At 38.8% G+C, this 15233-nt stretch overlaps 1 protein-coding gene across 3 annotated transcripts in view; it reads left to right on the top strand.

Annotated features, from left to right (window-relative positions):
• The window catches only part of LOC134211795 (sushi, von Willebrand factor type A, EGF and pentraxin domain-containing protein 1), a 66564-nt gene that overhangs the window by 37433 nt on the left and 13898 nt on the right, over positions 1–15233 (top strand). For 2 of the 3 annotated variants that reach the window (XM_062689026.1, XM_062689025.1), the window contains 6 exons: positions 4506–4756; positions 4828–9183; positions 9246–9411; positions 9481–9726; positions 10035–11105; positions 13238–13324. In XM_062689026.1, coding sequence (XP_062545010.1) covers positions 4506–4756; positions 4828–9183; positions 9246–9411; positions 9481–9726; positions 10035–11105; positions 13238–13324 — 6177 coding nt within the window. The remainder of the gene's footprint in view (positions 1–4505; positions 4757–4827; positions 9184–9245; positions 9412–9480; positions 9727–10034; positions 11106–13237; positions 13325–15233) is intronic. The other variant, XM_062689027.1, reaches the window with a different exon arrangement.

Consider the following 15233-nt stretch of genomic DNA (forward strand, 5'->3'; position numbering starts at 1 on the left):
TAGAAAAACCTTTGCATTAGAAGTCCACCATACAACCTATTTTGAAATTCAGTCTATGGAATGTGTTATTGACAAACTACTAAATGATCGAACGCAAATTATTGAATGATCGTTAACATCATTGTGGTGACAATTAATTGCATATTATTCGGCAACTCGGCCGTACGAAAACCATTTTTTTGTTAAATATCTTGGCTGTGCATATGCACAGCATATGTTTCGAAATGGACAAATTGATATGAAATTTGCGAAAAAGAATCCACGTGTCTTGGAGGGACTCGAACCCTCAACCTCCTACTCTCTAGATAGGCGTGATAACCCCTACACAACAAGACCACTTAAAGGTCACGTTTGCGGAAAAGCCATCAGAATCCGAGTACCAACCTCCACCGCGGTTAGCTCTCTTTTTTGCAAATTGAATATCTTTCGGATGCTTGATTTGTCCAATCTCCACATGTGCTTTACTATTGTATACCCACAGCCAAGCGAGTGCACATTGTTTATTAAACGAGAGGATCGCACTCCATGCCCCCAGGAACTGTCTGGGCGGGACGGTATAGAATGCGAATTCAATCGCACTCTGCTGTGCCAAAGGCTTGCTTGGCTAAAGCATTTGATGAGTTTGATTGCCTTAACGTAAGCGGTCGCGTGTACTCAGACGACTAATGACGGTGAAAGACCGACACTTGATTACAATTAATTGCATATTATTCGGCAACTCGGCCGTACGAAAACCATTTTTTTGTTAAATATCTTGGCTGTGCATATGCACATTGTGGTGGATTTCTAGTGCGAAGGTTTTTCTACAACTCTGCATAATACTCCGTTGTTAGATTTCGATCAATAACGGAGTTATAACGCTAGTTGTAGTAACTCAAACTAAATGATTGGAATTTTGTTATCATTTAGTTTAAGTTACCGTATAGCTATAGCTATAGCTATAGCTCCGTTACTAGTGGAATTCAAACAACGAACTATTGGACAGAGATGTAGAAAAGCCTTCGCAGTAGAAGTCCACCATACAACTCTCGCTTAACTTTTCAAAAGGACCTAAGTAACATTTTTTTCATGAATTAGTTTAAATAGCGCAATCAACAGAAAAACATGAAAGCTTTCGATTGCAGTACTCAAATTAATTCATGAAAAAAATGTTACTTAGGTCCTTTTGAAAAGTTAAGCGAGAACTCATTTGGAAATTCAGCTTTTGGAATGAGTTATTGACAAACTACTAAATGATTGAACGCAAATTACTAAATGATCGATAACATCCTTGGTTCCTACTCCCGCACAGAGTGGGAGATGCTACTCAATCAGGGTAGTAGTGTCGGTGTGATGGTTCCTTCTCTTCAATAGATATAGAGCGGAAAAAGTTCAGTGTACTATATTTGGTTCTACATAGTTTACGTCGAGCGGTCGTATCTTGTATACAACCCCAACATTTTTTTAAGTTTAGAACGTAATCGAAGATCACCATTTAACTAAAGACAACATATCAATTCTCAGACACATCCAAAATCCTTGGAAACTTGACGTAGCAGAAAGCTTAGAAATTTACAAACAAAAGCAAATCAACTTACTAAACAAAGATTAAACACTTATTTTTTTTACCGGAATCTCAGCAAAATGGTCAACTTTTACCGAGATTCGCACAGCCGTGCCCCAGCAAACATGTTTTTTGCCGAGATTTCTGTCAAAATTGCTGGAAATCAGCAAATAATTTGCCGAAAATCAGCTAACAAACATCATTTTTGCCGGAATATCAGTTTATTATTTTGCTGGCGCACGGCTGTGCGGATTTTTGCCGAGCTGCAGAAATAAAAACTAAGTGTGTAAGGAAACGGATTCACCTGGCTCTTTAAATTACTACCCACAAGACGACGACGAACCGATCCAAGTGACATGCCCTAATTGTACCCACGTAATTCATACCTTTTGTACCTATACTCCATATTTAAAGTTAGAAATCAATGTTTTTCTTTAGTCGATAACAAAACACTGAAGAAGTTTTCAAGTAGTAAACGAAATACGTATCTGATGATACATAAGTGAATATAGCGGAAGTAAATGGAAGTTTGAAGTATTTTAACCTTGTTCAAGAATCAATTAGCAAATTCTCATATATCCAGTTTTCCGCGAGCGGTAATGGCCGCCAGCTTGCTTGCGGGTTAGTCTCTGATTTGACGTCTGTGGAGGTCAACTGCACCTACCGCTCCGAGCATTCTGACCAATGTGGCAAATAAGAAGGTGCTGATTATGTGAATTTAAGCCTTCTTATACACCTCATTGATCAAAATGCTTGAGCGGTGGGTGCGGGACTAACCCGCAGGCAAGCTGGCGGCCATTACCGCTCGCGGAAAACTGGATTGGGATTATTTAATAATTTTACATTTTTACACTAATTTACATTTAAATCCAAAAAGTGTAACAAAAATAAATTTAAATTAATCATGGAGAGGTTGCTGTTGAAAAATAGCAGTGGGTTTGCGAAGCGGTACTGTTTGCTAGCCAAATGTTGAATTTAATAATTTCGATTCTGTTGTGCTTCTCCGCATCTGAGCCTTTGAAATTAGGTTTCAAATAAAAGAACATTCATGCATTGCATTTAATGTATGAAAAGTAGTTAAAAAATGAATGAAAAAAAAAATCGTGGGTGACTTGTGACTGGCGGCTGATATAAAATTAGAATGCTCCATTCGGAAAAGAAAAAAAAGTTGTTCCAAACCCATCGGTAGAATTTTTTTTAAATACCCAGGGAATGAAAGAGAAGAAGCTATATTTTCACGTAGTTGAAATTTTGACTCATTTTTTGTGCTAATATTGTTCTATCAAACACGCCGTGAAGTGCTTGGTCGAGTAGCTTTGGTTACCGACGTTCGAATCGCTCATCGACGGGATAGTAACCCCGTAACCCATTGAGCTTGATGACGTTCAATCACCTTTCTCTTTCAAGCGCATAGAGAATATAGGATTTGTATTCATAGGGAAACTTTCATATAAGCGTTTGATGAGTATACTTTATTGATTGTAACTATCAATAGGTACTGAATGATTTTATTCTGCCAAATGTTGTCTCAAATGCCGATCACGCATAGTGAAAATTGTGTCAAATTCCGAACACAACCTTAAATGCACTGAAATATCAAATTTGCACGTTCTCTCATTGTTGGACAATTTTAATGACCTTAATCTGTTCGGCTTCCGTGAAAATTTGTTTATTTATGCAATAAGAACGGAATATTTCTGATGAATCTCCATGTATTGAGATTTCAGAGTAAGAGTCTGTTTGAGAATTGAGTCAAAACGGTACGTGCCTAAATGATCTCGTTTGCTTCTGTCTTGGCTTCTCTTCCGGTCGAAAATATATAAATTTAGGGAGCGGGAGCATTTGGACAGCACCCCCTATTCCCGTCCGCAACGTTAATAACTCGAGCGCGTTCCAACCAAATGGCTTGATTTCCTGTACATCACTAGATGTCGACAAAAACTAACCATGTACTAAAAAACAAGAACTCCGTAATGCGATCGAGTGATGAACGTTGTGGACAAGAACTGCCCAAATGGTTCTCATTAGGACAAGAACGGGTACTGCCCAAATGGTTCTCTACCCTATATCTTGTCAAACGCAGCTTTTAGATCGCTATACACCAGGGTTTGCAGTAATCGCTCTCAATAGAGAACGAACAACGATAAAACAGAGGCAAAAACTTCTTCGAATCATAACAAGCTATGAAAACAAGTCTATCGTACTAGTAGAAGCATAATGGGTCAAACACAATTGGTACGTTTGCGTGCGTTTTGACAGTTTTCCCATGGGAAAACTGTCAAAACGCACGCAAACGTATCAATTGTGTTTGGCCCATAAGTATTAGAACGGCGCTGTTTATTATTTTATTAGTGGCGCTGTTTATTATGCTACTTATGCATCTACTATCGTACTTGTACACAAGTTGGAAAAAACTTATTCGGATAGGCGGCCCCACCGAGGGGGGTTTGATAAAACGCTTTGTTATCACTCATTTTTTGTTGGGGACCAAATTTTTTTCGCACAGCTGTGTATAACAAGTTGAAATACATCATCAGAACCGGTGCCCCACGTTTGGGGCCCTTCAAAAGAAATATATCATGGGGTATAGCCTCCTAATCAGTTCATTTTCATAACAGCTTCCGAAAAACGTCTCTTACTGTATGTTACCTATCGACAATACAGACATAATAAGTGAGAGATTTTTTCCATTCTCCTTTGGATTCAAACCCTGCTATTCACCGAATTACATATAAGAAGGGAACTTAGTTGCATGGAAAAGCGTAAACTTCATCCAATCAACTAAGTTAAAAGTTTTCCTGACTCGTTTTGACACCACAGAAGTTGAGTCCGGTTAATTGCATATTCGCTTTTCCCATCCCAAAAATGCAAAGCCGTAACTACTAGATGTTTAAATTTTATTTTTATTTTCATTGAGATCTTGATAAAACATATGATTTGAACGCACACATTGTTTTAACAGATTCAGCATTGAAAAGGCCGAAAGTGGAGAACGAGATGGCGATGTGTATCAAAGGAATAAAACATGCGTTCCAATGATGTGCCCTACATTGACTGCCCCTGAAAATGGAAAATTACTGACCGACAAGGCAGATCATCACTTTGGCGATGTAGTTCAGTTCCAGTGCAATTTTGGATACGTTATTTCGGGAAGCACTTCACTACTGTGTATGTCTACTGGAGAATGGAACGCTACGGCACCAGAGTGCATATGTGAGTATAAACAATATATCGTATAACGTATAACAGGTAAAACATTAATTTCATTTCCAATTCGATAACAGATGCTAAATGCGTTTCACTGCCAGATGATAAAAACGAGGGGCTTGCGGTTCTTCGTCAAGACAAGGACAGCATCCTGGTACCATTCCGTGAAAACGTTACCTTGACTTGCAATTCTCCTGGTAGGATGTTACGAAATTCGATTTCTGCCGGATTCAGACAATGTGTTTACGATCCCAAACCGGGATACCCAGATTATTGGTTGTCCGGTACTCCACCGTCATGTCCACGGGTAGACTGTGGCGAACCAATGCCAACTCCGGGTGCGGAGTACGGACAAAAGGGAGATACAAGGTTTCAAAGTTCTTTCTTCTTTGGTTGTCAAAATACATTCAAACTAGCAGGTCAAAGCTCAAAAAATGATAACAGTGTTAGATGTATGGAGGATGCTGTATGGGATTTTGGAGATTTACGTTGTGAGGGCCCTGTTTGTGAAGACCCTGGTAGACCTAATGATGGATACCAGATTACTAAAAGCTATGAACAGGGGTCAGAGGTATTGTTCGGCTGCTCAAGACCTGGATATATTCTAATTAATCCCAGACCAATTACTTGTATCAGAGAACCAGAATGTAAAGTCATTAAACCATTGGGTCTTTCATCTGGTAGAATTCCAGATTATGCTATAAATGCTACTTCAGAGAGACCAAACTACGAAGCTAAAAACATTCGATTAAACTCGGTCACTGGTTGGTGTGGAAAGCAAGAAGCATTCACATATGTAAGCGTCGACTTAGGAAAAGTCAATCGAATTAAGGCTATTCTAGTGAAGGGAGTGGTTACAAACGACATTGTTGGCAGGCCCACTGAGATAAGATTTTTCTATAAACAATCGGAAAACGAAAACTATGTTGTATATTTCCCCAATTTCAATTTGACCATGCGTGACCCTGGAAATTACGGAGAGCTGGCAATGATTACGCTTCCCAAATTCGTTCAGGCTCGATTTGTTATTTTGGGCATTGTGAGTTATATGGATAATGCATGTTTGAAATTCGAATTAATGGGATGTGATGAACCAGCAACTGAGCCTTTATTGGGCTATGACTATGGATACTCTCCTTGTGTAGATAATGAGCCACCAGTGTTCCAAAACTGCCCCCAGCAACCAATAATTGTAAAACGCGATACGAATGGGGCCATTCTTCCGGTAAATTTTACTGAGCCTGTTGCCATAGACAACTCAGGATCCATTGCAAGGTTAGAAGTGAAACCCCAAAGCTTCAAAACCCCGTCATATATTTTCCAAGACACTATTGTAAAATATGTTGCGTTTGATTATGACGGTAATGTTGCAATCTGTGAAATCAACATCACTGTACCTGATATTACTCCCCCATCATTGAGTTGCCCGCAGAGCTTTGTGATCGAGCTGGTGGACAAACAGGATAGCTATGTCGTAAACTTCAACGATACCAGAAAACGCATTAAGGTATCAGACAACTCGGATCAAGTGTCGATTCAGTATATCCCTGAAAGTGCAACAATTCCAATAGGGGGATTCGAAAATGTGACTGTTGTCGCAACTGACAAATTCAACAATAAGGCTACATGCAACTTCCAAGTATCAGTACAAGCAACACAGTGTGTCGATTGGGACTTACAACCCCCAAACAATGGCGATATAAGTTGCAAATCCAATGATAAGGGAATCGAATGCGCTGCAACATGTAAACCAGGATTCAGATTTACGGATGAAGATACTGTGAAGAAGTTCTCATGTGAGACTAAGCGACTATGGAAGCCTTCTTCAGTTGTACCAGATTGTGTTTCTGAAAATACTCAACAAGCTGACTATCACGTTACTGCAACAACTATATACAGAGCAAATGGAGCAGTAGCATCGTCATGTCTACCCCAATATCAAGAAATGCTTGGTAAATACTATCCTAATTTGAATAACATTTTATCCCAGCGATGTTCTGCAGTCAATGTCAATATGAATGTCTCCTTTATAAAATCGGTACCTAAGTTGCTTGAGGAAAATATGATTCAAATAGACTTTATTTTATCTATTGTTCCGGCAATAAGGCAACCTCAGCTATACGACCTTTGTGGATCAACTTTACAGTTGATTTTTGATTTGAGTGTACCATATGCAAGTGCTGTTATAGAGCCAATATCAAATGTATCGGCCATTGGTAACCAATGTCCACCATTAAGGGCATTGAAGAGTTCTATAATGCGAGGATTTACTTGCTCTGCAGGAGAAGTTCTAAACATGGACACAAGTGATGTTCCTCGTTGCCTGCATTGTCCGGCAGGGACCTATGCTGGAGAGAAACAGAAAACATGTACACCTTGCCCAAAAGGCTATTATCAGAACAGAGAACGTCAAGAATCTTGCCTCAGGTGTCCAACAGGAACGTATACAAAAGAAGACGGTTCAAAAAGCGTGGGCGCTTGCGTGCCTGTCTGCGGCTACGGAACGTATTCTCCAACAGGCTTAGTACCATGCTTAGAATGTCCAATAAATTCATATTCCAGTGATCCTCCTACTGGAGGATTCAAAGATTGCCAGGCTTGTACGACTGGTACATTTACATTCCAACCAGCTGCTCAATCTATCGACCAGTGTCGCAGAAAATGTTCACCCGGACAATACTCACCAACGGGCCTGGCGCCTTGTTCACCATGTCCAAAGAATTTCTACCAAAATGTTGAAGGAATGTTGACATGTAATGAATGTCCAACGGGAATGAAAACAGAAGGGCAAGGCACTACAGGTCGTGAAGAATGCAAACCAGTGATGTGTAATGAAAACTCTTGTCAACATGGAGGATTATGCGTGCCGATGGGTCACGAGGTGCAATGTTTCTGTCCTGCAGGATTCTCTGGAAGACGCTGTGAAATTGATATTGATGAATGCGCATCTCAGCCTTGCTACAATGGAGGAACTTGCAAAGATTTACCTCAAGGCTATAAATGTACTTGCGCTCAAGGGTATTCGGGAATCAACTGTCAAGAAGAGAAGAGCGATTGCGGTAATGATACTTGCCCATCAAGAGCGATGTGTAAAGACGAACCTGGATACAACAATTTCACTTGCTTATGCCGAAGTGGTTACACCGGCGAAGAATGCGACATTACTATCGATCCCTGCACAGCAAATGGCAATCCTTGCAAAAACGACGCTTCTTGTGTAGCACTTCAACAAGGCCGTTTCAAATGTGAGTGCCTTCCTGGTTGGGAAGGTCAGCTATGCGCAATCAATACGAATGATTGTGCTGAGAACCCATGCTTACTGGGAGCAAACTGCACGGACCTTGTGAACGATTTCAGCTGTGCTTGTCCAAATGGATTCACTGGAAAGCGATGCCAAGAAAAAATCGACCTGTGTCTATCGGAACCTTGCAATCACGGCATGTGCATTGACAAATTTTTCTATCATGAATGTGTTTGTCAGCCTGGCTGGACGGGAGAATCGTGCAACATTAACATAAATGATTGTGCAAGTGATCCATGTCAAAATAATGGCGATTGTATAGACTTAATCGACGAATACCAATGTAGCTGTGAACCCGGATATACAGGTAAAAATTGTCAACATTTCATTGATGATTGCTCAAGCGATCCTTGCCAGAACGGAGCCACTTGCGTTGATCAGTTAGATGGCTTCCAGTGTAAATGTAGACCAGGATTCGTTGGCTTGCAATGTGAGACTGAAATTGACGAGTGTTTGAGCGACCCATGCAACCCTACGGGAACTGATAGATGCTTGGACAAAGATAATTCCTTCGTATGTCAATGCCGGGATGGGTACTCTGGAACTTTATGCGAAACAGATATAGACGATTGTGAAGATGCACCTTGCCTCAACGGGGGAGTATGTCAAGACCGCGTTGGAGCGTATGAATGCGAATGCCCATCTGGATGGAGTGGCTACCGCTGTGAGCAGTTAATCGAGTCATGCGAACCCGCTCGTCCGTGCAAGAATGATGCAAGATGCATTGATTTGTTCGAGGACTACTTCTGTATATGCCCCAGTGGAACAGATGGAAAACGGTGTGAAACTGCTCCAGATCGGTGTATCGGCAATCCATGCATGAACGGAGGACAATGTAAAGATTATGGTTCAGGATTGAATTGCTCATGCTCAGTGGACTATGCTGGCATTGGATGTCAATACGAGTACGATGCATGTGAAGCACACGTTTGTAAAAATGGTGCCACATGTTTGGATCACGGAAGTGGGTACAAATGTATTTGTCCATCAGGATTCACAGGTGAAAACTGTGATGAAGACATTGTCGATTGCAAGGATAATTCTTGTCCACCTGGAGCAACCTGCATAGACTTAACTGAAGGATTCTATTGTCAATGTCCGTTCAATTTAACTGGTGATGACTGCAGAAAAAGTAAGTTTATTTTATTAAATCTTTACGAATAAAAATAAAAATTTCCATTTTGTTTACTTCAGCTATTCAAGTGGATTACGATCTGTACTTTAGTGATCCCACACGTTCATCAGCTGCTCAAGTGGTTCCATTCTACACTGGGTCTCCAGATAGCTTCACTATCGCTATGTGGGTACAGTTTTCTCAGAAGGACGACACGGGTACATTTACAACATTATATGCCGTTAAGTAAGTGTTGATGTTATTTTTTAGTTTAAGCTTAGTTTAAAATAATTACATACAATTTATTTTCTCCAGTTCTCCACAAGACATCATGGACAGGCGTGTAATATTGCAGGCCCATTCAAGTGGTGTTCAGGTTTCGATATTCCCAGATACACAGGATGCGTTCCTGGCCTTCAGAGAGTACACGACTATAAATGATGGTCAGTGGCACCACGTAGCAGTTGTGTGGGATGGAAAGACTGGGCAACTGCAACTGATTACTGAAGGATTAATTGCTGGACGTGCAGAGTATGGCGCTGGACGTGATTTCCCTGCATAGTAAGCTAATTTATCAATACAGTTAACTTTTACTGGTAGGGCTATCTTTAGATGGGCTACGATTTAGTTGGACACCCGTTGGTTGGGCTGTATCTCGATTCGAACGAAAATGGACGCCAAATTAAGACATCAACAGTTGGGTGTTTTTTCCTTTCTAACACTTGATAGCTCTGAATTTCTATTGTATTCGCTGATTTGACAGATGAAATCTCAGCCCAACTAACGAAAGTCTTTTACTAGCATAGCCCAACGAGTGAAAGTTGACTATACTTTAGTATACACATCTGAATCTATTCTTATACTTACAGTGCTTGGTCGGTATTGGGTCGCCCGGCATTCAAGGCGAACGAAACAAATTCTGTTGCTTACAACGAAGTTGGATTCCAAGGAAAGTTAACGAAGGTTCAGATGTGGAGTAGAGCATTAGATGTCACATCGGAAATTCAAAAACAAGTTAGAGATTGCCGCAGTGAACCAGTCTTGTATAGAAATCTGATTTTAAATTGGGCAGGATATGAAGAGAGCACCGGAGGAGTTGAAAGATCTGTCCCATCATCATGTGGAAGAAAGAAATGTAAATCTGGATATGTTGGGGCTCAATGCAAACAACTGGAGCATGACAAGGAATCGCCGAAGGTCGAGCACTGCCCTGATGATCTATGGATTATTGCAAGAAATGGTTCTTCGATTGTTAACTGGGATGAGCCGCATTTCAGTGATAACGTTGGTGTAACCAAAATCATTGAACGTAATGGTCGTCGCTCTGGACAAAGCTTCCTTTGGGGCAGTTATGATATTACGTATATTGCATATGATGCAGCGGGAAACACTGCCAGCTGTAATTTTAAGGTGACATTGTCTTCAGATTTTTGTCCACCGTTGGCTGATCCTATCGGAGGATCGCAGAATTGCAAAGACTGGGGTGCTGGTGGACAGTTCAAAGTGTGTGCTATTTCATGTAATCCTGGAATGAAGTTCTCCGAAGTTATTCCCGAGTTCTATACTTGTGGAGCAGAAGGGTTCTGGCGACCGACCGAAGATCCATCTACACCATTGGTATATCCGTCATGTTCGCCTGCTCGCCCTGCTCAGCGCATCTTCAGGATCCAGATGTTGTTCCCGTCGGATGTATTATGCAATGAAGCAGGTCAGGGAGTACTTCGCCAAAAGGTGAAGAATGCTGTTAACTCGTTGAACAGAGATTGGAACTTCTGTTCGTACTCGAATGAAGGGTCACGCGAATGCAAAGAACTCCAAATTAATGTCAAGTGTGACAAATACCGCCATTCTAATGATATTGTGAAACGACAAGCGCTGAATCCACCAACGAAGCAGGATGCAAGTACTTATGTAGTGGATGCACGAATTCCTATAATTGGGTGAGTTGTTTATTGTTAATGATGCCTGCATGAAACGCGTATTGTATGTACGTACGAAGTACAATAGTTAACAACAATAAACGTTGAAAAGTAATGCAACTAATAATCAAAATAATATTAACAAACCATAAATCATTTCCTAATCGGTGTATTTGGTGATTTGGTTTGAATAATTTCATTTTCATTCATACACTACAGAAGCTTTCTAACCGATTGCAGTTTAGGGATTGCGGTTTAGTAAATTATGGCTTCCAATTATTGTAAACTGTCAAATGTGTATATTTTAACGAAAATGCTGAAGAAAGCTGATGAATTAATTTTTTGACAAAAATTAAAATAAAATATTTAGTGGGGCTGATCGCGAAGTACATAACGCGTAATCGGCCCTTTAGATCATAACCCTCCCTCTTGTAGCACTTTTTGTATAAACGATTTACGGTACACTTGGGGAAAGGATGACGGAAAAATCGATAGCCCATGTTCAAATTAGTGAATAACTAATATAAATGATCTGAATTAAATTAATCATTATGGGCTACCAAAGAAAAGCTATAGTTACCAACTATGCATTCGAAACCAAACGCAAACAGGGTAAAAGCGGCAGCAATCGTTAAAATAAGCATAGCTAGGAGTTGCCGTTTAAAATGGTAAAAAATCTCAATCATATTGATAAAATTCACAGCAATAAAAAGTGGTGATATTCTGTTGCCAAAAAACTTATGAAGTAAAACGACTTTTAGCCGGCAGCTCTTAAGGTAAAGCCGCGACGGCACGATGCGACGAGACGCGACACAATTGGACTGTTTATGATAATAATTGTTATTCTTTTACCTGAGTCGCGTAAACGAAATTGAAATTTTTTGGATTATAAGGTTTTCTTATAATAAAATCCAAATCAACTCATACTAGACATTTGAAGTGAATTTCCAAACCGGTTCCCAGAAAAAAAAACCCTTATGTAAATTTATTTTTTTAAAAGGGGATTCTTGAATTATTTTTGCTATTACTTCCGAATTTATTCTGAAGAAACTGTAAGACACTCGGCATTTATTTTTCTACAACATGGTCAAGTTTAATGATCAAAATTTGGATTCCTATGGATTAGATTGAGCTAAAATTTTTCTACTAGATTCCATTTGTCGTTTTAGCTTTATATATTTATCATAATTTCATACTGAACAGGCTTATGTTTCCCATTATTTCTTAATAAATTTTGACATATCGGCTGAGAGTCTCAGAAATTACGGACAAAATACCATTTTAAGGCATAAATACCCTGAAAGTATCTTTTGAGGGACTTATTCTTGGTTGATTGCTGCTAACACATTGCATTCTACGAGAAATTGTTTTCTATTGAAATTGAGCCGTATTGGGAAAACGGTATCAAAGTTGTAGCCAAAATACTGATATTACAACACGTTTAAGGAGAATTATTTGTTGACACTTATACTAGTCCGAATTGCTCAAAACATTTTTTTCCGGCAGGGCTTCTTGCACAAAGTTTAAATGAATAGAAATCATTTAAACTATTCACCTGCCAGTGCTTCTTGTTACTTTTTCGCTTTTTACCTCTTTTAGTGCATGAGCAAGGCAACATCAATGCTAGTTTTGTTTCAGACAATGATCATTCTACATGTTCAGTTGATATTGAAAACCTTTATCCTCATTTCATAATCCATAATCATACAAAATTTTAGAAACACGTTTACGAACACAATATAAATTCACACATATAAATTCCATTTAAATATTTTACACATTTTATTGCTTTTACTCATTTAATCTAACTGATTTATATATCTACTTCTACAATGTAAAAAATGCGGAGGGATAACATCTAATTCTTATTATTGAAAAATTAATTCTTATAAAACAATACTTTTACGTGAAGATGGTCAAATAGTTTAAGTTCATAGTCTGATATTCTGACAATAGAATTAACGATAAATTCATACTATAAAATAAAAATCATGGTGATTTGGAGTCGTACGGCAATGGTGCGGGAGGTAGAATAAATATTTAACATTGGAAATTAAAAAAAAAGTTTTAAGGATTTTGCACGCAAGTACTAATTAAGCCCGTTTTATAAAATATCTGTTTGTTTTGTTATTAAATTGCATTGCCCTCAATAGTAATAAAGACGCAGATGGCAGCGCTCGTCAAAGTAGGCAGCAAAATGGTGACACCTATACCTTGGAGATGGTATTCCCTGCAGTCAAGTATGTGTTGTTTGTAGATTTAGTTTTATCAGCATGCGATTTCAAACAATTTGACCAATGTAGAAAATATCACCAAAATTATATATTTGAATCGATAGGGGACAACATCAAATGTTGCACAGGAATTGACCCATCTACGGGTAGGGCTTCACCCTACGTTGTGTTTGGTTCGACGACGACACGACGAATGAACGACACTTTCAAATATCAACTTGATTTATTGCCATCGAAAGACACGCCTTCTCATTAAGGAACGACAAACACTTTACAAACTACAATTCGAGAGAATTGCTTTTTATAGGCAGAGTGGTAAGGACAGACGCTGTTTGACTGTCGCTGCGACTTGTAACTGGGTCGCTATACATGCAAGGTTTCATAGACGATCCCATACAAATTGATAGTGACAGTTGCGTCGCGTTTGTTTGGGGAATCTTTAAACAGCAATACAATCAACAGTTAAATATATAGAGGCGCACATTCGTTTGGTGTACAGTACGGCGATGCAGCATTTTCGCGCGTTTCAGTTGCTGTCTACTAAAGCAGCGATGAAGTGATGAAAGACAACAAAGATCTTTTAAAGCATAGTCCGTGCATTGTTGAATGTGTAACAATTGATTATTGTGCAGCCATTGAATTTTCGTCATAATACGTTCATGAAATTGTTCTTTTATTGCACATTAATATTAGCCATAACACAAACTCAAAGGTAACGTTACCAATAGTGGAGTGATGAGTGAAAAGTTTTTTTTTAATCGAGATGTACAGAAATATTTTTTCTTAAATCTGTTCACCATTAATGTTGACATGTTGGAATCTTAGTTGGAAACTTAGTTTTGAGACAAATAGGTGGAAAGTGTTTCAATATTTTTTCGTTTCATAGTAAATGTATGAAAGTTTAAAATATACTAATTTTCTGTGGGTTTTCACATTTTTTTTTATAAACAAGAGTCAAACAATAAAACATATTGCTGCAAAGCTCTAGAATCAAAGTATTTTTTGCTGTAGTCAACTCAATTTCGAACACAATTTCATTTACACCCCTCTGCTCCACACCTTTTCATTTTAGAGTGAATTATTCACGATCAAAACCGTCTGTGATATTAAATACTTAACTTGTTTAGTTCACATCATCACACTTTAAAGTATGACAAACACTAACAAGTATAAAAAATCACCAATTTTTCAATGATTGTCTTAAACTAACTTTGATTTTAAAACCCTCTGAAACATGCATTGATGTTAATATTATTGACAAAAAACTGTCCGTGAAAAGTGAAAAAAAAAATTAAAAAAGTACTCTGAACCTACAATCATGGGTCACACGCTATTATAAGTCATTTAACTAACATACAAAATGGAGCGACTAATTAATGTTACAAAGTGATCCATATATGTGTCATAATAAAGAATCATTTTGAGATCCATAACTAGCATAGCATAGCATATGTGATTGTACAAATCGTGGGTGCGTGGGTCGCAAATTGGTACTTGGGATTAGTACCTTGTCCTATACAGTAGCAGTTGTATACCTGGCCACGTCCTTACAATCACGGAAGGAAGGGAAGGATTGTTAATTCAACATCTACTAGTGAAGATGCAGGGAACCCATACTACCTTCATGGATGTCTCGGGAAGGAAAATTTGTGTTAGTGGGTAAGGTGAATAATAGGGAGCTCTATTCGACAATATAGAGCGTTTGTCAATAACAGTATATGCTGAAAAAATAATAAAATATATTCATCAATTTACTTACGAACCGTCCAAAGGAGGACAAAGTAACCTGGATTTTACAAATGTTTCGCTAGATTTTACAAAATTTCGCAAACCGCGCGATCATTCTACCGTCCGAAACAAGAGCCAACTCGCACTGAACTAATCATTTTGAGATCCATAACTATGCTAAATTTTA

This window comes from Armigeres subalbatus, chromosome 2, assembly GCF_024139115.2.
Source record: "Armigeres subalbatus isolate Guangzhou_Male chromosome 2, GZ_Asu_2, whole genome shotgun sequence".
In the NCBI taxonomy this organism is placed as follows: Eukaryota; Metazoa; Arthropoda; class Insecta; order Diptera; family Culicidae; genus Armigeres; species Armigeres subalbatus.